The sequence below is a fragment of the Nomascus leucogenys genome, chromosome 4, assembly GCF_006542625.1.
Source record: "Nomascus leucogenys isolate Asia chromosome 4, Asia_NLE_v1, whole genome shotgun sequence".
NCBI lineage: Eukaryota > Metazoa > Chordata > Mammalia > Primates > Hylobatidae > Nomascus > Nomascus leucogenys.
Genome location: NC_044384.1, coordinates 56427051 through 56449929, shown reverse-complemented (window position 1 = coordinate 56449929; position 22879 = coordinate 56427051). Strand labels below are relative to the sequence as shown.

Genomic DNA, 22879 nt, shown 5'->3' with positions numbered 1-22879 from the left:
ACTGCTTCTCCCACTGCCTCTACATTGATGATTCCCAAATCCCCGTTCTTACTTGGATACTGCCACAATATCTCCCACAAGCTCTCAATGATTATTATTATTGTTATTATTCATAGATTTGGGGGTATATGTGCAGGTTTGTTACATGGATATAGTGAGTAATGGTGAGGTTTGGGCTTCCAGTGTCCATCAACTGAATAGTATACATTGTGCCCAATAGATACCGTTTCAACCCTCAGCCCCCTCCCATCCTCCCTGCCAAGCTCCCAGTGATAACATGCCTAAATCATTACCCTGAACCTCTCCCTCAAATCATCCTCCCTATCCCCAATCAGCCAAATCAGAAACCTAGGTGGCATTCCACCTCACCTCTTCGGCCTTCACCTCCCTCATCTAAGCACAATATCCTATTGATTTTATTTATCCCCATAACAGCATTCAAATCTGAAGTCTTCCCCACAAACCCTCCTGCCTCTGTCTCAATTCAGGCTCTCATCATCTCATGCCTGGCTCACAGCATTAGGCCCTTAACTGGTCCCCCTCTCTCCAAGGTTGCCCCCCATCCATTCTTTACTTTGCAGTCAAAGGGTTTGTCCTAAAATGCTAATTTAATTGTGCTACTCGCTTGTTTTAAAAACAGATGATTCTTCCTGGTGCCACAGGCAGCAACCCTCAGCCTCTTTTCTGCCAACAACACACTCGGGGTCATGAAGCTCACCCGAGACACACGGCCCCCAGCATGCACAGTGCAGGGGCAGCACAGGTCACAAACACCCCTCCCCCTCCCAATGCAGAAAGCACATCAGAATGCCAAATGAGTGAGAGGGACAGCTGCTTGCTCTAATTGCTTTTTTATTTTACTTGAGTCATTCATAAATGTCAAAACCCTGTTTTTCATGATAAATGACTTGAGACACCTCATCTCGGAAGTGACTATGACCACAACACACCCATGTGTTGCGACACTACAGTTGAGAACTCTGGCCTAAAGGACAAGTCACTTGGGTGTGACACATAAAGTCCTTTGGGACTTTCACCCACCCCTCTCCAGGGTCAGCTCCTGTCTGTCTGCTGTGTGCAGCCACATTCCAGCCACAGCAGATGGCCCACAGCCTTGGGAACATGCCAGGCCATGTCATACTTCTAGGAGTCTGGGCGTGCCATCCTCTTGCCCCATAATGTTCTTCCCATCTCTTTGTCTGTAGTGAACACCTGCTCAGCCTATAACACCCAGTTTGCCCATATCCTGTGTGAAGTTTCACTGACCCAGCCAAGCAGAACACACCAAATGTGGGTCCTGCCTTCAAACGGTTTGGTCTACCACAGTGATTCTCAACCAAGCGATCTTCCCCTCCAGGGGGCATTTGGCAGTGTCTAGGGAAATGTTTGGTTGTTACAATCGGGGAGAGGAGCGGAAGGTATGCCACCGGAATCTAGCCAGTAGAAGCCAGGGATGCTGCTAAACATCCTACAATGTGCAGGGTAGTCCCCACTGCAAAGAATTATCCAACTCAAAATGTCAGTGGCTGGAATGTCATTCCAAGGTTGAGAAACCGCGGTCTAGTGAAAGTAAGGTAATTAATCAATAATTACAAGAAACTGTGTGAAGCCCTAAAAGGAAGTGTACCAGGTACTATAAGCCACTCTACTGAGGGCAACTAACCTAGTCTACTGAGTGGGTAAGACTTCCTAGAGAAAATAAATTTGAGCAAAAACCCAAAGTGTGTTCAAAGCAGGAGACCCAGAAGGGACAAAGGCCCAGAAGTGACAGCAACAATGGCTTGGTTCAAAGCTTCTTGGAGAAGTTCATTTGGTCTGGACCCCAGCACTGGAGCACTGGAGAGGGGGCAGCAAGAGCTGACCCTGGAGAGAAGGGGCTGCTCCTGAAGGACCACATCAATCATAAGGAGCTGGGACTTCAAACTGGGGACTCACTGAAGGGTTCCAGGCATGGGAGTGACACGTCGCATTTACATTTGGGGAAGCTCCCTCTCTTTACAAAGGAGGGAATGTTACTGACAGAAGCAAGACTAGGGGCAAAGAAGTAAGTTAGGAGTTTTTATAGTAATTGGAGAGATGACAGTGGCCCAGAAAGGGGCAAGACGGATGAAGAAAGTGGACAGATGCTGAAGATGTCTAGGAAGCCCTGGTGGTTAACTGCATGTTGAAGATGAAGGAGACAAAGGAAACAAGAATCACTCCCAGGTTCTGAGTTGTACAGTTAAATGGAGGGTAACCATTCACTGCAGGTGAATTTAAGGAACAGATGGAATTTAAAAAGCAAGCTCCATGAGGGCAGGGATCTGTTTTCTTCACTGATGTAACCCAGGTGTCTGCAGAATACATTACTCTGCCCTACCAGACACCAAGCATTGTTCTAGGCACTTGGAATACTCCAGTGGCAAAATGGGTAAGTCAAAATTCCTGCCTTTGTAGATCTTACATCCTATGGGGGAGGTGCATTCAGTCTGTCTCATCCAAGGACAGGGAGAAGAATGGCAATCCAAGCGTAGAGATCACCCTTTCCTATGAACATTCGCTAAGTCCCTCTACCTTTAGGGATGTGGAAAGACAACCAGAACCAAAAAAACACTTGCTACTCTGTAAGAGAGAAACCAGTATCCCAGCTTTATTGACTAAAATACCCATAATCACAGAAGATACTTTAAAACTTTTGTTATGAGGCTGGGCACAGTGGCTCACACCTGTAATCCTGGGAGGATCGCTTGAGGCCAGGAGTTCAAAGCTGCAGAGAGCTATGGAGTGCATGCCACTGTACTCCAGCCTGGGTGACAGAAAGGGAGCCTGCCTCTACAAAAACAAACAAACATGTTTGCTATGAAATATTAGGGAGGAGCTTGACAAAGTATTTTAAAGTTCACCTGAAATAACATAGTGGTGATAATATAATAAACATTTTTTTAAAAGGAGAACAAGGGATGGCTTGCTCTACTACATATTTAAATGGTTTAATAATTAAAACAATTCAGCACTAGTCCCTTAACATCAAAATTGACAAATACCCAAAAAGAGACCCTAGAAAAATGACTTTATTATTTTTTATCTTTTATTTTTGGGACAGTCTCGCACTGTTGCCCAGATTGCAGTGCAGTGGCACGATCTCAGTTCATTGCAACCTCCGCTTCCTGGGTTCAAGCAATTTGCATGTTTCAGCCCCCCAAGTAGCAGGGACTACAGGTGCTCACCATCACACCTGGCTAATTTTTGTATTTTTAGTAAAGACAGGGTTTTGTCATGTTGGCTAAGCTGGTTTCAAACTCCCGGCCTCAAGAGATCCTCCCACCTTGGCCTCCCAAAGTGCTGAGGTTGCAGGTGTGAGCCACACTGCCTAGCCAAAAAAATGACTTTATACAGATGCTCTTCAACTTACAAGGGGGTTATATCCCAACAAATTGATCATATGTTGAAAATGTCATAACTGAAAAAGCACTGAATACACATAACCTACCGAACACCAGAGCTTGGCCTCGCCTACCATAAACGTGTTCAGAACATTTATATTAGTGTGGCTGGCTGAGAGCTGCAGCTCACCACTTGCTGCTACTGCCCAGCATCAGGAGAGAGTATTGTATGGCATACCGCTAGCCTGGGAAAGAGCAAAACTCAAAAGCTGAAGTATGGTTTGTACTGAAAGCATATTGCTTTCACACCATTGTACAGTCAAACAATTGTAAGTCCAACTGTTGTTAAGTTGGGACAGTCTGTATATGATATTAACAATCATATACAGATTATTATACCTTTGGACATAAGGCCAAAGGAAGGATTATACAATAAATGAGGCTAGTATAAATTAGTTAACTACTGGGGAAGGGACAATTTCCTTACATTGCACCATATACTAAATTAAACTAATAACAATTAAAGCTTGAATAAAGCTTTAAGGAAATACAGATGAATATCTAAATGATGATTATGCCTTTGGGCATAAGGCAAAAGGAAGGATTGTAGAATAAATGAGGCCAGTATAAATTACTTAACTACTGGGGAAGGGACAATTTCCTCACATTGCACCATACACTAAATTAAACTGACAATGATTAAAACTTGAATAAAGCTTTAATGAAATATAGGTGAATATCTAAATGGTTTTATGATGGAGAAGAAAAAAACATAAAAGCAATGGAAGCAATCATGAAAGAAACAATCAATATATTTGACCATATAAAATATTTAAATAATCAAAATAATTATAAACAAGTTAAAAGGCAAAGAACAAATTACAAAAATTATTTCTAAAAACATGATGGACAACAGGTTGAGCTCCTTAAAATAGAAACAATTTATTAAATTCACGTACACCAATAACAGACAAACAGAGAGCCAAATCAGGAGTGAACTCCCATTCACAATTGCTTCAAAGAGAATAAAATACATAGGAATCCAACTTGCAAGGGATGTGAAGGACCTCTTCAAGGAGAACTACAAACCACTGCTCAACAAAGTGAAAGAGGACACAAACAAATGGAGGAATATTCCACACTCGTGGATAGGAAGAATCAATATCGTGAAACTGGCCATACTGCCCAAGGTAATTTATAGATTCAATGCCATCCCCATCAAGCTACCAATGACTTTCTTCACATAATTGGAAAAAACTACTTTAAAGTTCATATGGAACCAAAAAAGAGGCCACATTTCCAAGACAATCCTAAGCAAAAAGAACAAAGCTGGAGGCATCATGCTATCTGACTTCAAACTATACTACAAGGCTACAGTAACCAAAACAGCATGGTACTGGTACTAAAACAGAGATATGGACCAATGGAACAGAACAGAGCCCCCAGAAATAATACCATATATCTACAACCATCTGATCTTTGACAAACCTGACAAAAACAAGAAATGGGGAAAGGATTCCCTATTTAATAAATGGTGCTGGGAAAACTGGCTAGCCATATGTAGAAAGCTGAAACTGGATCCCTTCCTTACACCTTATACAAAAATTAATTCAAGATGGATTAAAGACTTAAATGTTAGACCTAAAACCATAAAAACCCTAGAAAAAAACCTAGGCAATACCATTCAGGACATAGGCATGGGCAAGGACTTCATGACTAAAACACCACAAGCAATGGCAACAAAAGCCAAATATGACAAATGGAATCTAATTAAACTAAAGAGCTTCTGCACGGCAAAAGAAACTACCATCAGAGTGAACAGACAACCTACAGAATGGGAGAAAATTTTTACATTCTACCCATCTGACAAAGGGCTAATTTCCAGAATCTACAAAGAACTTAAACAAATTTACAAGAAAAAATCAAACCACCCCATCAAAAAGTAGGCAAAGGATATGAACAGACATTTCTCAAAAGAAGACATTTATGTAGCCAACAGACACATGAAAAAATGCGCATCATCATGGGCCATCAGAGAAATGCAAATCAAAACCACAATGAGATACCATCTCACACCAGTTAGAATGGCAATCATTAAAAAGTCAGGAAACAACAGGTGCTGGAGAGGATGTGGAGAAACAGGAACACTTTTACACTGTGGTGGGACTGTAAACCAGTTCAACCATTGTGGAAGACAGTGTGGCGATTCCTCAAGGATCTAGAACTAGAAATACCATTTGACCCAGCCATCCCATTACTGGGTATATACCCAAAGGATTATAAATCATGCTGCTATAAAGACACATGCACACGTATGTTTATTGCGGCACTATTCACAACAGCAAAGACTTGGAACCAACACAAATGTCCCTCAATGATTGACTGGATTAAGAAAATGTGGCACATATACACCATGGAATCCTATGCAGCCATAAAAAAGGATGAGTTCATGTCCTTTGTAGGGACATGGATGAAGCTGGAAACCATCATTCTGAGCAAACTATCGCAAGGACAGAAAACCAAACACCGCATGTTCTCACTCATAGGTGGGATTTGAACAATGAGAACACTTGGGCACAGGGTGGGGAACATCACACACCGGGGCCTGCCATGGAGTGGGGTGCTGGGGGAGGGATAGTATTAGGAGATACACCTAATGTAAATAACAAGTTAATGGGCATAGCACACCAACATGGCACATGTATACATATGTAACAAACCTGCACGTTGTGCACATGTACCCAAGAACTTAAAGTATAATAAAAAATAATAAAAAGAATGTATTAAATTAATAAGAAAAACACTAAAACCTCAATGAAAATAAATGGATAAAAGGCACAACTAGGCAATTCACTAAAAAAGAGATACAAGTGGATAATATGCATGAGAAAATTGTCCAGCTTGATGAATAACCTAAAAAAATTATACAACAAAACAATATACCTTTTGCTCATGAAATCAGCAAAGAGCATCACAGTTTGAGTGCAATATTATAGAAATGTTCATATAGAGGCTGGGTGGGAATGTCAATTGGTAAAACATTTTTGGAAAAGAATATGTTAAATTCAAGGAGAATACTAAAGAAGTTCATGCACTTTAACCCAAATTTATTAATTTTTATGTTTTTAGACAGGATCTCACTGTCACCCAAGCTGGAGTACAGTGGCATGATCACAGCCCACTGCAGCCTCCAACTCTTAGGGTCCAACAATCCTCCTGTCTCAACCTCCTGAGTAGCTGAGACTATAGGTTCATGTCACCATGCTCAGCTAATTTTTTTTTTTTTTTTTTTAAGATTCAAGGGGTGCATGTGCAGACTTGCTACACGGGTACATTGCATGATGCTGGTTTGGGCCTCTATTGATCCTGTCACCCAAACAATGAACACAGTACCTAATAGGTAGTTTTTCAATCCTTATTTACCTCTCTCCCTAACTCTCTCCTTGGGGAATCCCCAGTGTCTACTATTCCATCTTTATGTCCATGTGTACCCAAGGTTCAGCTGCCATTTATAAGTAAAAACATGCAGTATTTGGTTTTCTCTTAATGTGTTAATTCACTTAGGATAATGACCTTCAGCTGCATCCATGCTGATGCTAAGGACATAATTGTGCTCTTTTTTATAGCTGCGTAGTATTCCATGGTATATATATACCAAATTTTCTTTATCCAATCCCCTGTTGGTGGGCACCTAGGTTGATTCCATGTCTTTGCTATTATGAATAGTGCTGTGATAAAATACACGTGAGTGTAGGTATATTTTTGGTAGAAGAATTTATTTTCCTTGAGTATATATCCAGTAATGGGATTGCTGGGTCAAATGGTAATTCTATTTTTCATTCTTTTAGAAGTCTCCAAACTGCTTTCCATAGGGGCTAAGCTAATTCACAATCCTACCAACAGTGTATAAATGTTTCCTTTTCTGCAAAACTTTGCCAACATGTTATTTTTTGCCTTTTTTTAGACGGATTTTTACTCTTGTTGCCCAGGCTGGAGTACAATGGTGCGATCTCAGCTCACTCCAACCTCCAGCTCACTCCAACCTCCGCCTCCCAGGTTCAAGCCATTCTCCTGCCTCAGCATCCCAAGTAGCTGGGATTACAGGAATGTGCCATTATGCCCGGCTAATTTTTTTGTATTTTTAGTAGACATGGGGTTTTACCATGCTGGTCAGGCTGATCTTGAACTCCTGACCTCAGGTAATCCGCCCACCTTGGCCTCCCAAAGTGCTGGGATTACAGGAATGAGCCACCACACCGGCCATTTTTTGACTTTTTAATAACAGCCATTCTGACTGGTATGAGGTGGTATCTCATTGTGGTTTTGATTTGCATTTCTCTGATGATTAGTGATGTTAAGCATTTTTTCATATGTTGGCCACTTGCATGTCTTGTTTTGAGAAGTGTCTATTCGTGGACTGTGCCCACTTTTAAAGGAATTATTTAGTTTTTTTCTTGTTGATTTATTTAGGTTCGTTACAGATTGTGGATATTAGTCCTCTGTTGGATGCATAGTTTGCAAATATTTTCTCCCATTCTGTAGGCTGTCCGTTTACTCTGTTAATAGTTTCTTTTGCTATTCAGAAAGTCTTTAGTTTAATAAGGTCCCAATTGTCAATTTTTGTATATGTTGCATTTGCTTTTGAGGACTTACCAGAAATTCTTCATTTAAGTCAATGTCCAGAAAAGTATTTTCTAGGTTTTCTTCTAGGATTTTTAGGGTTTGAGATCTTACATTTAAGTCTTTAATCCATCCTGAGTTAATTTTTGTATATGGTGAGACATGGGGGTCCAGTTTCATTTTTCTGCATACAGTTAGCCAGTTTTCTTTTTTATTTTTTTTTGTAGACAGCGTCTTGCTATGTTGCCCAGACTGGTCTTGAACTCCTGGCCTCATACAATCCTCTTGCCTCAGCCTCCCAAAGCGCTGAGATTATAGTAACGAGACACCATGCCTAGCCTAAACCAAATTTCTTATGTAGGAATCAATCCCAAAGAAATAGTTGGAAATTTGGCAGACTTTAACACAAAAATGTCTAGTAACATTGTTTTCATACCCCCAAAATAGAACATAAATATCTGTTAATAAGGTGGCTAAGTATCTTACAATATGTCCATTTGACAAAAAAAAAATCTATGCAGTTATTAAAACTATTTCAAAGAATGACGTTGGTTAGACATTTCCTAAAAATGTATATAAAGAGCAAAGAAGATACTCACCCTTGGAATAATGTAGGGTAGGTAAATTTCAAGACAGACAGCACATACTGAAAAACAAACACCAAATTATTGGACATTTCAAATGATGGAAAATTGACAAACCATATAATCAAAGACATTTCCATTAAAAAAACATAACCACATAACTTAAGTAAATTCAAGTTTTAAAAAGGCCATTATTCCCACCAAAATCACAAACTGGGCAAACAAATGACCTCCCAAGTCATACTAAAGAAATTGAGCTGGCCAGGCACGGTGGCTCACGCCTGTAATCCCAGCACTTTGGAAGGCTGAGGCAGGCGGATCACAACGTGAGGGGTTCGAGACCAGCTTGGCCAATATGGTGAAACCCCGTCTCCATTAAAAATACAAAAATTAGCCAGGCATGGTGGTGCTCACATATAGTCCCAGTTACTCAGGAGGCTGAGGCAGAAGAATCGCTTGAACCTAGAAGGCAGAGGTTGCAGTGAGCAGAAATCGTGCCACTGCACTCCAGCCTGGGCAACAAAGTGAGAGTCTATCTCAAAAAAAAAAAAAAAAAAAAAAAAAAAAGTAAAGAAAAAGAAAAGAAAAAAGAGATTGAGCCGCTTTTTCCCAGGGCTACCAGAAGCCTGGCTGCCTTTTGGTTGGTGAAATGGAGCTGGCATCATGAGCAAACAGGGAAGCGTAGCAGCTGGGTCTGACGTTACAGATGCTGGAACACTCAGCACCTTCCCAGATGTCAGAAATGTCACATTGTAACTGTAGCAGGCCCAGAGTAATTCAGACAAGTCCCCGGACACAGTCTGTTTTCTCAGGGTATCCACTTCATCTGTGGTCCAGTTTACCTAAAAATCCAGTCCTTTCTTTGTTTCTTTTCAAGTAAAACCACATCCTAGTCTTTCTTTCCTTTGTTGTCCTTCAATTTTTAGGGTTTTGTATGTCTTTTGTATTAAATGATTTTTTTTCAAACTAATTCTGCATTTTAGGATTTTGTATGTTGTTTCCATTAAATGATTTTTTCAAACCAATTCTGCATAGGAGTCATAGTTTTTGCTGTGTTTTAGCATGTTACGGACTTTTTTTAAACCAACTCAGTTAAGGTCAGTTTCTATTTCTCTTATGTATATTTATGTATATTAATTAAATTTACAGCACTTTATGAGTGAAGGAATTGTGTTTTATCCTTCTGGGTATCTTTTCCATTTTTTTCCTATTATTGACCACTAAGAATTTACTTTTTTAAGTCTAAAACCATTAAATGGCTTTAGGCAAGGACTCTACTGATCCTTCACATGCTCTAAAAAAATGAAGTGGACAGGTGCTGGGCAAGTTTATATATCTACTTTTTTCCCAGGGATTAGTCCACATAGAATTCCCCTTGTTTGAGCTCCTAAATGCCACAATTATGGCTAACTGCTTATGCGTTGTTCTACACTTCCTCTTCTTCCTTGAAATCTATTTACTACATAATTCAATATGTTCTTCCCTACTTTTCTGATATTTTTATTCTTACATGGAGAAAAGGAAAGGATTAAGTGAGCATCTGAGTCACAGCCTGAAATACCCTTAACAAGCTTCATTATGACAATAAATATTTAGTTTATTGTGTGCTTAGCTTTGGCCTACATACTGGGGGAAATCAAAGATCCTGAAGCTCTTGCCTCACCTTGCTAAAGAACAGAGAAAAAAGAAATCCAATTCCTCACGTCACTGAGAAGTGTTGCTCAGACAAAATGCTATTCTATTGAACAGCAAAGCCCTAGCAATGAGGTTCTTGAGGAAAAAGAAGGAGCCCCGGGCGCGGTGGCTCACTCCTGTAATCCCAGCTCTTTGGGAGGCCGAGGTGGGCGGATCACGAGGTCAGGAGTTCAAGACCAGCCTGACCAACATAGTGAAACCCCGTCTCTACTAAAAATACAAAAATTAGCTGGGCATGGTGGCGTGCACCTGTAATCCCAGCTACTCAGGAGGCTGAGGCAGGAGAATCGCATGAACCCGGGAAGTGAAGGTTGCAGTGAGCCGAGATTGAGCCACTGCACTCCAGCCTAAGCGACAGAGTGAGACTCCATCTCAAAAAAAAAAAAAAAGAAAGAGAAGGAGCAATTTGGGAGCCATTCATGCCTGTAATTCCAGCACTTCTGGAGGCCAAGGTGGGAGCTCAGGAGTTGAAGACCAGCCTGGGCAACAACATTTTTATCTCGACAAAAAATACAAAAATTAGCCAGACATGGTTGTGCAAGCCTGTAGTCCCAGCTACTTGGGAGGCTGAGGTGGGAGGATCACTTGAGCATGGGAGGCAGAGGTTGCAGTGGGCCAGGATCATACCACTGCACTCCAGCCTCGGCAACAGAGCAAGACTCTGTCTCAAAAAAAAAAAAAAAAAAAAAAAAATTGGAGCCATTGAAAGGCATGCAAGCAAATTTCTTATACTTATTATCCACTTGTAACTCTTTTTTTTTCTTTTTTTTTTTTTGAGATAGAGTCTTGCCCTGGAATGTAATGATGCAATCTTGGCTCACTGCAACCTTTGCCTCCCAGTTCAAGTGGTGTTCCTGCTTCAGCCTCCCAAGTAGCCATGACTACAGGCATGCACCACCATGCCCGGCTAATTTTTGGCTACTCTCAAACTCCTGATCTCAGATGATCCATCTGTCTCGGCCTCTCAAAGTGCTGGGATTACAGGCATGAGCCACTGTGCCTGGCCTTGTATCTCTTTTTTCAGTGAATTGTCTACTTCTGCCATTTACCCATTTATTTTCACTGAGGTTTTAGTATTTATTAATTTAATAAATTCTTTGTATTTTACAGATGCCAACCACTTGTCCAGAACAGAAATGAACTTTGCCTCTGAGCTGAAGGCTCAATTGCTATGAGGGGAAGAAGGACAGCTGGCTGCCTAGGGCCTGATTACAGCTGGAACCTCCCAAAGGACGGAGGAACATGTCATCAGCCTGGGCCAACCCAGGCCACCAAGCCAGAGCTCAAGGGTGTGGTGCTTTCTCCTCCCTCCCTACCTAGGGCAGCTTCCTTTGACAGCACACTTGCTGCTTCAAACTCCTAACAAATGTCGACCATTCTTTCAAACAATAGAAGGGGGTCAGAATGAGCTATATAAGATCTTTTTCAAAAGAATTTTCTTACTACAAATAAATAGGGGAACAGCTGAAGGAGAAAATTACACTAAGAAATATGGAAATAGGCCGGGCGCGGTGGCTCACACCTGTAATCTCAGCACTTTGGGAGGTCGAGACGGGCGGATCACGAGGTCAGGAGATCGAGACCATCCTGGCTAACACGGTGAAACCCCATCTCTACTAAAAATACAAAAAATTAGCCGGGCGCAGTGGCAGGCGCCTGTAGTCCCAGCTACTCGGGAGGCTGAGGCAGGAGAATGGCGTGAGCCCGGGAGGCGGAGCTTGCAGTGAGCCGAGGTCGCACCACTGCACTCCAGCCTGGGTGACAGAGTGAGACTCCGTCTCAAAAAAAAAAAAAAGAAGGGAGCCAAGATGGCCGAATACCAACAGCTCCGGTCTCCAGCTCCCAGCCTGAGCGACACAGAAGACTGGTGATTTCTGCATTTCTGCTTGAGGTACTGGTTTCATCTCACTAGGAAGTGCCAAACAGTGGGTGCAGGACAGTCGGTGAAGCGTACTGTACGCGAGCCAAAGCAGGGCGAGGCACTGCCTCACTCAGGAAGCGCAAGGGGTCAGGGAGTTCCCTTTCCTAGTCAAAGAAAGGGGTAACAGACGGCACCTGGAAAATTGGGTCAGTCCCACCCTCATACTGCGCTTTCCCAATGGGCCTGGAAAACGGCACACTAGGAGATTGTGTCCCGCACCTGGCTCAGAGGATCCTATGCCCACGGAGTCTCACTGATTGCTAGCACAGCAGCCTGAGATCAAGCTGCAAGGTGGCAGCGAGGCTGGGGGAGGGGCGCCCGCCATTGCCCAGGCTTGCTTAGGTAAACAAAGCAGCCAGGAAGCTCGAACTGGGTGGAGCCCACCACAGCTCAAGGAGGCCTGTCTGCCTCTGTAGGCTCCACCTCTGGGGGCAGGGCACAGACAAACAAAAACTCAGCAGGATCCTCCAGAGACTTAAATGTCCCTGTCTGACTGACAGCTTCAAAGAGAGTAGTGGTTCTCCCAGCACACAGCTGGAGATCTGAGAATGGACAGTCTGCCTCCTAAAGTGGGTCCCTCACCCCTGAGCAGCCTAACTGGGAGGCACCCCCCAAGTAGGGACAGACTGACACCTCACACGGCCGGGTACTCCTCTGAGACAAAACTTCCAGAGGAATGATCAGACAGCTGAATTTGTGGTCTCACGAAAATCCGCTGTTCTGCAGCCACTGCTGCTGACACCCAGCCAAACAGGGTCTGGAGTGAACCTCTAGTAAACTCCAACAGACCTGCAGCTGAGGGTCCTGTCTGGTAGAAGGAAAACTAACAAACAGAAAGGACATCCACACCAAAAACCCACCTGTACATCACCATCATCAAAGACCAAAAGTAGATAAAACCACAAAGATGGGGAAAAAACAGAGCAGAAAAACTGGAAACTCTAAAAAGCAGAGCACCTCTCCTCCTCCAAAGGAACGCAGTTCCTCACCAGCAATGGAACAAAGCTGGATGGAGGATGACTTTGACGAGTTGAGAGAAGAAGGCTTCAGACGGTCAAACTACTCTGAGCTACAGGAGGAAATTCAAAACAATAGCAAAGAAGTTAAAAACTTTGAAAAAAAATTAGACGAATGGATAACTAGAATAACCAATGGAGAGAAGGGCTTAAAGGAGATGATGGAGCTGAAAGCCAAGTTTCGAGAACTACGTGAAGATTGCAGAAGCCTCAGTAGCAGATGCGATCAACTGGAAGAAAGGGTATCGCTGAGGGAAGATGAAATGAATGAAATGAAGCGAGAAGGGAAGTCTAGAGAAAAAAGAATAAAAAGAAATGAACAAAGCCTCTAAGAAATTTGGGACTACGTGAAACGACCAAACCTACGTCTGATTGGTGTACCTGAAAATGACGGGGAGAATGGAACCAAGTTGGAAAACACTCTGCAAGATATTATCCAGGAGAACTTCCCCAATCTAGCAAGGCAGGCCAACATTCAGATTCAGGAAATACAGAGAACACCACAAAGATACTCCTCGAGAAGAGCAACTCCAAGACACATAATTGTCAGATTCACCAAAGTTGAAATGAAGGAAAAAATGTTAAGGGCAGCCAGAGAGAAAGGTTGGGTTACCCACAAAGGGAAGCCCATCAGACTAACAGCTGATCTCTTGGCAGAAACTCTACAAGCCAGAAGAGAGTGGGGGCCGATATTCAACATTCTTAAAGAAAAGAATTTTCAACCCAGAATTTCCTATCCAGCCAAACTAAGCTTCATAAGTGAAGGAGAGATAAAATACTTTACAGACAAGCAAATGCTGAGTGATTTTGTCACCACCAGGCCTGCCCTAAAAGAGCTCCTGAAGGAAGCAGTAAACATGGAAAGGAACAACCGGTACCAGCCACTGCAAAAACATGCCAAATTGTAAAGACCATCGAGGCTAGGAAGAAACTGCATCAACTAATGAGCAAAATAACCAACTAACATCATAATGACAGGATCAGATTCACACATAACAATATTAACGTTAAATGTAAATGAGCTAAATGCTCCAATTAAAAGACACAGACTGGCAAACTGGATAAGGAGTCAGGACCCATCAGTGTGCTGTATTCAGGAAACCCATCTCACGTGCAGAGACACACATAGACTCAAAATAAAGGGATGGAGGAAGATCTACCAAGCAAATGGAAAACAAAAAAAGGCAGGGGTTGCAATCCTAGTCTCTGATAAAATAGACTTTAAACCAACAAAGATCAAAAGAGACAAAGAAGGCCATTACATAATGGTAAAGGGATCAATTCAACAAGAAGAGGTAACTATCCTAAACATATATGCACCCAACACAGGAGCACCCAGATTCATAAAGCAAGTCCTGAGTGACCTACAAAGGGACTTAAACTCCCACACAATAATAATGGGAGATTTTAACACCCCACTGTCAACATTAGACAGATCATCGAGACAGAAAGTTAACAAGGATATCCAGGAATTGAACTCAGCTCTAAACAAAGTGGACCTAATAGACATCTACAGAACTCTCCACCCCAAATCAACAGAATATACATTTTTTTCAGCACCACACCACACCTATTCCAAAATTGACCACATAGTTGGAAGTAAAGCTCTCCTCAGCAAATGTAAAAGAACAGAAATTATAACAAACTGTCTCTCAGACCACAGTGCAATCAAACTAGAACTCAGGATTAAAAAACTCACTCAAAACCGCTCAACTACATGGAAACTGAACAACCTGCACCTGAACGACTATTGGGTACATAATGAAATGAAGGCAGAAATAAAGATGTTCTTTGAAACGAACGAGAACAAAGACACAACATACCAGAATCTCTGGGACACATTCAAAACAGTGTGTAGAGGGAAATTTATAGCACTAAATGCCCACAAGAGAAAGCAGGAAAGATCCAAAATTGACACCCTAACATCACAATTAAAAGAACTAGAAAAGCAAGAGCAAACACATTCAAAAGCTAGCAGAAGGCTAGAAATAACTAAAATCAGAGCAGAACTGAAGGAAATAGAGACACAAAAAACTCTTCAAAAAATTAATGAATCCAGGAGCTGGTTTTTTGAGAAGATCAACAAAATTGATAGACCACTAGCAAGACTAATAAAGAAGAAAAGAGAGAAGAATCAAATAGATGCAATAAAAAAATGAAAAAGGGGATATCACCACCGATCCCACAGAAATACAATCTAGCATCAGAGAATACTACAAACACCTCTATGCAAATAAACTAGAAAATCTAGAAGAAATGGATAAATTCCTCGACAAATACACCCTCCCGAGACTAAATCAGGAAGAAGTCGAATCTCTGAATAGACCAATAACAGGTTCTGAAATTGTGGCAATAATCAATAGCTTACCAACCAAAAAGAGTCCAGGACCTGATGGATTCACAGCTGAATTCTACCAGAGGTACAAGGAGGAACTGGTACCATTCCTTCTGAAACTATTCCAATCGATAGAAAAAGAGGGAATCCTCCCTAACACATTTTATGAAGCCAGCATCGTCCTGATACCAAAGCCAGGCAGAGACACAACCAAAAAAGAGAATTTTAGACCAATATCCTTGATGAACATTGATGCAAAAATCCTCAATAAAATACTGGCAAACCGAATCCAGCAGCACATCAAAAAGCTTATACACCATGATCAAGTGGGCTTCATCCCGGGGATGCAAGGCTGGTTCAACATATGCAAATCAATAAATGTAATCCAGCATATAAACAGAACCAAAGACAAAAACCACATGATTATCTCAATAGATGCAGAAAAGGCCTTTGACAAAATTCAACAACCCTTCATGCTAAAAACTCTCAATAAATTAGGTATTGATGGGACGTATCTCAAAATAATAAGAGCTATATACGACAAACCCACAGCCAATATCATACTGAATGGGCAAAAACTGGAAGCATTCCCTCTGAAAACTGGCACAAGACAGGGATGCCCTCTCTCACCGCTCCTATTCAACATAGTGCTGGAAGTTCTGGCCAGAGCAATCAGGCAGGAGAAGGAAATAAAGGGTATTCAATTAGGAAAAGAGGAAGTCAAACTGTCCCTGTTTGCAGATGACATGATTGTATATCTAGAAAATCCCATTGTCTCAGCCCAAAATCTCCTTAAGCTGATTAGCAACTTCAGCAAAGTCTCAGGATACAAAATCAACGTACAAAAATCACAAGCATTCTTGTACACCAATAACAGACAAACAGAGAGCCAAATCATGAGTGAACTCCCATTCACAATTGCTTCAAAGAGAATAAAATACCTAGGAATCCAACTTACAAGGGATGTGAAGGACCTCTTCAAGGAGAACTACAAACCACTGCTCAATGAAATAAAAGAGGATACAAACAAATGGAAGGACATTCCATGCTCATGGGTTGGAAGAATCAATATCGTGAAAATGGCCATACTGCCCAAAGTAATTTATAGATTCAATGCCATCCCCATCAAGCTACCAATGACTTTCTTCACAGAATTGGAAAAAACTACTTTAAAGTTCATATGGAACCAAAAAAGAGCCCGCATCGCCAAGTCAATCCTAAGCCAAAAGAACAAAGCTGGAGGCATCACGCTACCTGACTTCAAACTATACTACAAGGCTACAGTAACCAAAACAGCATGGTACTGGTACCACAACAGAGATATAGATCAATGGAACAGAACAGAGCCCTCAGAAATGATGCCACATATCTACAACCATCTGATCTTTGACAAACCTGACAAAAACAAGAAATGGGGAAAGGATTCCCTATTTAATAAATGGTGCTGGGAAAACTGGCTAGCCATATGTAGAAAGCTGAAACTGGATCCCTTCCTTACACCATATACAAAAATTAATTCAAGATGGATTAAAGACTTACATGTTAGACCTAAAACCATTAAAATCCTACAAGAAAACCCAGGCAATACCATTCAGGACATAGGCGTGGGCAAGGACTTCATGTCTAAAACACCAAAAGCAATGGCAACAAAAGCCAAAATTGACAAATGGGATCTAATTAAACTAAAGAGCTTCTGCACAGCAAAAGAAACTACCATCAGAGTGAACAGGCAACCTACAGAATGGGAGAAAATTTTTGCAACCTACTCATCTGACAAAGGGCTAATATCCAGAATCTACAATGAACTCAAACAAATTTACAAGAAAAAAACAAACAACCCCATCAAAAAGTGGGCAAAGGACATGAACAGACACTTCTCAAAAGAAGACATGTATGCAGCCAAAAAACTCATGAAGAAATGCTCATCATCACTGGCCATCAGAGAAATGCAAATCAAAACCACAGTGAGATACCATCTCACACCAGTTAGAATGGCCATCATTAAAAAAGCAGGAAACAACAGGTGCTGGAGAGGATGTGGAGAAATAGGAACACTTTTACACTGTTGGTGGGACTGTAAACCAGTTCAACCATTGTGGAAGACAGTGTGGCGATTCCTCAAGGATCTAGAACTAGAAATACCATTTGACCCAGCCATCCCATTACTGGGTATATACCCAAAGGACTATAAATCATGCTGCTATAAAGACACATGCACACGTATGTTTATTGCGGCACTATTCACAATAGCAAAGAGTTGGAACCAACCCAAATGTCCAACAACGATAGACTGGATTAAGAAAATGTGGCACATATACACCATGGAATACTATGCAGCCATAAAAAATGATGAGTTTGTGTCCTTTGTAGGGACATGGATGAAAACATCATTCTCAGTAAACTATCACAAGGACAAAAAACCAAACACCACATGTTCTCACTCATAGGTGGGAATTGAACAATGAGAACTCATGGACACAGGAAGGGGAATATCACATTCCGGGGACTGTTGTGGGGTTGGGGGAGGGGGGAGGAACAGCATTAGGAGATATACCTAATGCTAAATGACGAGTTAATGGGTGCAGGAAATCAACATGGCACATGGATACATATGTAACAAACCTGCACATTGTGCACATGTACCCTAAAACCTAAAGTATAATAAAAAAAAAAGAAAAAAAGAAATATGGAAATAAACTGAAGTGGAGGCTTCAAAAAACTAGAAGAGAGCATCCTCTACTTTAGACAAAAAAAAATCTTCACTAACTCAAAAGAAAATTAATATAGCAGAGAAATTACATGCTCTCTGCCACATTAGAGTAGAATATGCTCATACTAGGATATGCTCATAGTAGAATGAATATGCTCATGGGTGTCTACTGCAGATTTCTTCCCAGTTGGCCTCTACTTAGTCCAAGCCGACCCACCCAGCCTTGGTTACCAGAAGGGAGCATCACCATCCTGGTTGAGAAGACGAAACAATGGCCATAAAAGGTTCAAGCTTATAAGAGATATAAAGTTCCTCACCAGAGTCCCATAATGTGCAACCTACCTGGCTCTCCCATCTCCTCTCCTCTACTCTGGAGCTCACCTCCTCCTCCCTCTGTAGACAATCTCCTTGGTCTCCCCTTCTTTTCTGCCTTCTGCTGTTCTTGACCTACTCTTTCCACTAGCTCTGACACTTCCCAACATCCCCAAGCTAAAGCATTCCAAACCATCATATTTACATTCTCGGGACCCTTGGTCAGCTATGATTTCGATTATTCAGATTATATATTCCTGGGACCAAACAATTTGGTTTAATTTCATCTAACAGCTAGACGCATTATGCACATGGAAGGTATTTTGTCTTTTTATTAAATTTGTTGGCTGGGCATGGTGGCTCATACCTGTAATCCCAGCATTTGGGAGGCCAAGGCAAGGTGGGCATATCGCTTGAGCCCAGGAGTTAAAAACTAGCCTGAGTAACATGGCAAAACTTCGTCTCTATAAAAAAAAAATACAAAAATTAGCCAGGCATGGTGGCGCACACCTGTAGTCCCAGCTACTGAGGAGGCTGAGGTGTGTGGATCGCTTGAGCCTGGGAGGCAGAGGTTACAGTGAGCCATGATTGCACCACTGCACTCCAGCCTGGGTGACAGAAGAAGACCCTGTCTCAAAAAACAAACAAAAATTTATAAAATGCCGTGGGGCTCCAAAAAATTTTGTAAAAGTACCACAAATGAAAATGTACATCCAGGCCAGGTGTGGTGGCTCATGACTGTAATCCCAGCACTTTGGGAGGCTGAGGCGGGTGGATCACCTGAGGTCAGGAGTTTAAGACCAGCCTGGCCAACATGACGAAACCCCATCTCTACTAAAAATATAAATATTAGCCCAGCATGGTGGTGCACACCTGTAGTCCCAGCTACTCAGGAGGCTGAGGCACTAGAATTACTTGAACCTGGGAGGCGGGGGTTGTGGTGAGCCGAGATCACACCACTCTCCTGCAGCCTGGGTGATAGAGTGAGTCTGTGTCTCAGAAAAAAAAAAAAAAAAAAAAAGAAAGAAAAAGAAAAGAAAGAAAGAAAATGTACATCCAGCCGGGCGTGGTGGCTCAAGCCTGTAATCCCAGCACTTTGGGAGGCCGAGGCGGGAGGATCACGTGGTCAGGAGATCGAGACCACCCTGGCTAACATGGTGAAACCCCGTCTCTACTAAAAATACAGAAAAATTAGCTGGGCGTGGTGGCGGGCGCCTGTAGTCCCAGCTACTCGGGAGTGTGAGGCAGGAGAATGGCGTGAACCTGGGAGGCGGAGCTTGCAGTGAGCCGAGATCGCGCCATTGCACTCCAGCCTGGGCGACAGAGCGAGACTCTGTCTCAAAAAAAAAAAAAAAAAAAAAAAAGAAAATGTACATCCAAAGAGGGGCATAAATTTCTATGAACTAAATGCTATTTGTCTGCTTTTTTTTTGCTTAGTTAAAATGATTTTATCTAACCAATGCCATGGCTCATGGGCTTTCATGACAGATGTGTTAATCTAGCCCTTCTAGTGATTATATGGAAATAAAAGAAAGATTATTCTGTTTTAAAGTAAAATTTTATCATTATATCCATCAAGTTTGCTAGACAAATTAGAATAGTTAAATTGAAAAAGCCAGATATTTCACAAATTCACAAATTTCTGAGTAGGTGCTACAACAAACAAACAAACTGCCTTTAGTTTAGCTACTCGTCCCATGAGAAGAAAACAAATCTGTTAAAAGTTACTAATTACTGTCACAGTATAAACAAAAGATTGTCCTTACTTTTTTTCCAGAGTAACGACCACTTATCTTATAGTTTGCCACAATGGCAAGCACTAGGCCACCTACCTTACAAACATTATTTCTTTTGTTGTTGTTGAGACGAAGTCTGGCTCTATTGCCCAGGCTGCAGTGCAGTGACGTGATCTCCGCTCACAGCAACCTCCGCCTCCCCGGCTCAAGAGATTCTCATGCCTCAGCCTCCTGAGTAGCTGGGATTACAGGTGCCCACTACCAAGCCTGGCTAATTTTTGTGTTTTTAGTAGAGATGGGGTTTTACCATATTTACCAGGCTGGTCTCAAACTCCTGATTTCAAGTGATCCGCTCACCTCAACCTCCCAAAGTGCTTGGATTACAGGCCTGAGCCACTGTGCCTGGCCAACATCATTTCCATTAACTCTCACAACAACACTTTCTCTTTTTTTTTTTTTTTAAGACTGAGTCTTGCTCTGTTGCCCAGGCTGGAGTGCGATCTCGGCTCACTACAACCTCCGCCTCTCAGGTTCAAGTGATTCTCCTACCTCAGCCAACTGAGTAGCTGGAATTACAGGCGCCTGCCAACACGCCCGGCTAATTTTTGTATTTTTAGTAGAGATGGGGTTTTGCCATGTTGGCCAGGCTGCTTTCGAACTCCTGGCCTCAAACAATCCACCCGCCTCGGCCTCCCAAAGTGCTGGGATTACAGGTGTGAGCCACTGCGCCCAGCTACAACAATTTCAAGAGGACTCTTTGTCCCATCTTAAAGTTAAGAAACTTAGGTTTAGAAAGAGTAAGGTTCCAAACGCCAAGTAAGTGGAGCCAGGAAGTAAAACCCATCAATGCCTCCCAGGAAGGCTGCATTTATGGACCTTCAAAGGCTTATCGCCATAACTAAAAATCAACTGGAGGCCGGGCGCAGTGGCTCACACCTGTAATCTCAGCATTTTGGAAGGCTGAGGCAGGCGGATCACCTGAGGTCAGGAGTTCGAGGCCAGCCTGGACAACACGGTGAAACCCCGTCTCTACTAAAAGTACAAAAATTAGCCCGGCGTGGTGGTGCACACCTGTAGCCCCAGCTACTCGGGAGGCTGAGGCAGGAGAATCGCTTGAACCTAGAAGGCAGAGTTTGCAGTGAGCCGAGATCACGTCACTGCACTCCAGCCTGGGTGACAGAGCGAGACTCTATCTCAAAAAAATAAAAATAAAAATAAAAATCAACTGGAGAAGGAAAGGGGGTTGGGGAGCATCCTCAGAATATATAGAGGCAGCCATTCATTGTAGGAGAGGAGGTAGAAGGAAATGCTGTTTGTTGGTGGTTCTTTTCCGGAGGAGAAGAGAGGGGAAAGGAAGAGCGGGGAGCAGGTGGGGAGCCCGCAGTAAGACCCCACAGTGGGGCCAGATGGTCTTGCACTCTGTATTCCCACTTTGGCTGGGGCCAGCCCAGAGTCCAGGCCAGCAGGTAATGCCCCAGCCATGCCCACTCGGTCCTATTGGGTCCAACCTTTCCCTGCGTGGTACCAAACCTAAAGCCAGCTTCCCTCTCCTTGCAAAACAAAACCCCAAACCTGGCACCACTGCTTCTCTGCCTCCTCACCAAAAGGTTTTCATGATGTCATGACATTAGTTTAAACCTAAAACTAAATGTACGTTTTATTTTAAAAAATAATAATTCCATGAAAAACTCCTGAAGTGCTTACAGTGGAGACGTACAAAAAAATTGATTAGGGAATAAGCAGTGTGAGGGGGAGACGGCTTAATCTCTTCTATTTAAAGGCTTCTGGAACTTCACAGGGGCTCTGGGACAGGGACGTGTTTAGAAAAAAGGCAGGATGTGTCAGATGTCTTCTGACTCTTCTTCCCCGGGGGAGCAGGAGCCAATTGCTTGCTTTCTCTTAAAACTAGTCCACACAGCCCCAAACCAAGTTCCCGGGAAATGGCCAGCCCAAAAATCCTGTTTCCCTGGAGATGTACCGTGCTTTACAGTGCAGGAAACGGGGACAGTACAGGCCGGCAAATCCTATTTCTAAAAGAGAGTCCCACACACGGAGGAGGTTCGCTCTCCATCTCCATCGCCACCAGGAAGAATGAGGTAAAAAGCGGGAGGAGGCTCCGTTTGTCACGGGAAGATTATCCGACTCAAACCTCCCACGAGCAATCGCTGCCTCCCGCGCCCGCCCCCTCACCTTGTTCGTGAGGTAAGAAGCCAGGTAGCAGGTACAAAAGATAAGGCCGACCAGGGACCTCCTCACGCACATCTGTCAACTCGTCCCCTTCCCGGGGACCCGCGGTGCCTGCCCAAATCCCCTGGCCGCCGCCCGACCCCCGCAGCAGCAGCAGCAGCAACAGCAGCAGCAGCCCCGAGACGGCCACGTGGCTCCGAGCTCCGCCAATCAGCGCGGGGACCGCCCCCGGCGTCTGCCTCCTTAAAGGGGCCGCGCCCGCGAAGGACGGTCATCCTTCTTTTAAAGAGTAGAAAGTGGCAGAAGAGGAAAAAAACATACCGCAGTTCACAATACCCCATAAGTATTTAAAGAAAAATGTTCATTGCTATCTCTAAACTATGAGACCAAAATATTACCCG

General features: G+C 42.8%; 1 protein-coding gene across 2 annotated transcripts in view; it reads right to left on the bottom strand.

Annotated features, from left to right (window-relative positions):
• The window catches only part of TMEM241 (transmembrane protein 241), a 150946-nt gene extending 128276 nt beyond the window's left edge, over nt 1–22670 (bottom strand). For both annotated transcript variants that reach the window (XR_004029647.1, XM_003262004.4), the window contains exons 1-2: nt 22482–22670; nt 8582–8628 (exon numbers count right to left, since the gene is read on the bottom strand). Coding sequence is in view for 1 of the 2 variants with exons in the window: in XM_003262004.4 (XP_003262052.2) it covers nt 8582–8628; nt 22482–22553 (119 nt within the window). In the remaining variant the exon portion in view is untranslated. The remainder of the gene's footprint in view (nt 1–8581; nt 8629–22481) is intronic.
• Between the last annotated feature and the right edge of the window lie 209 nt (nt 22671–22879).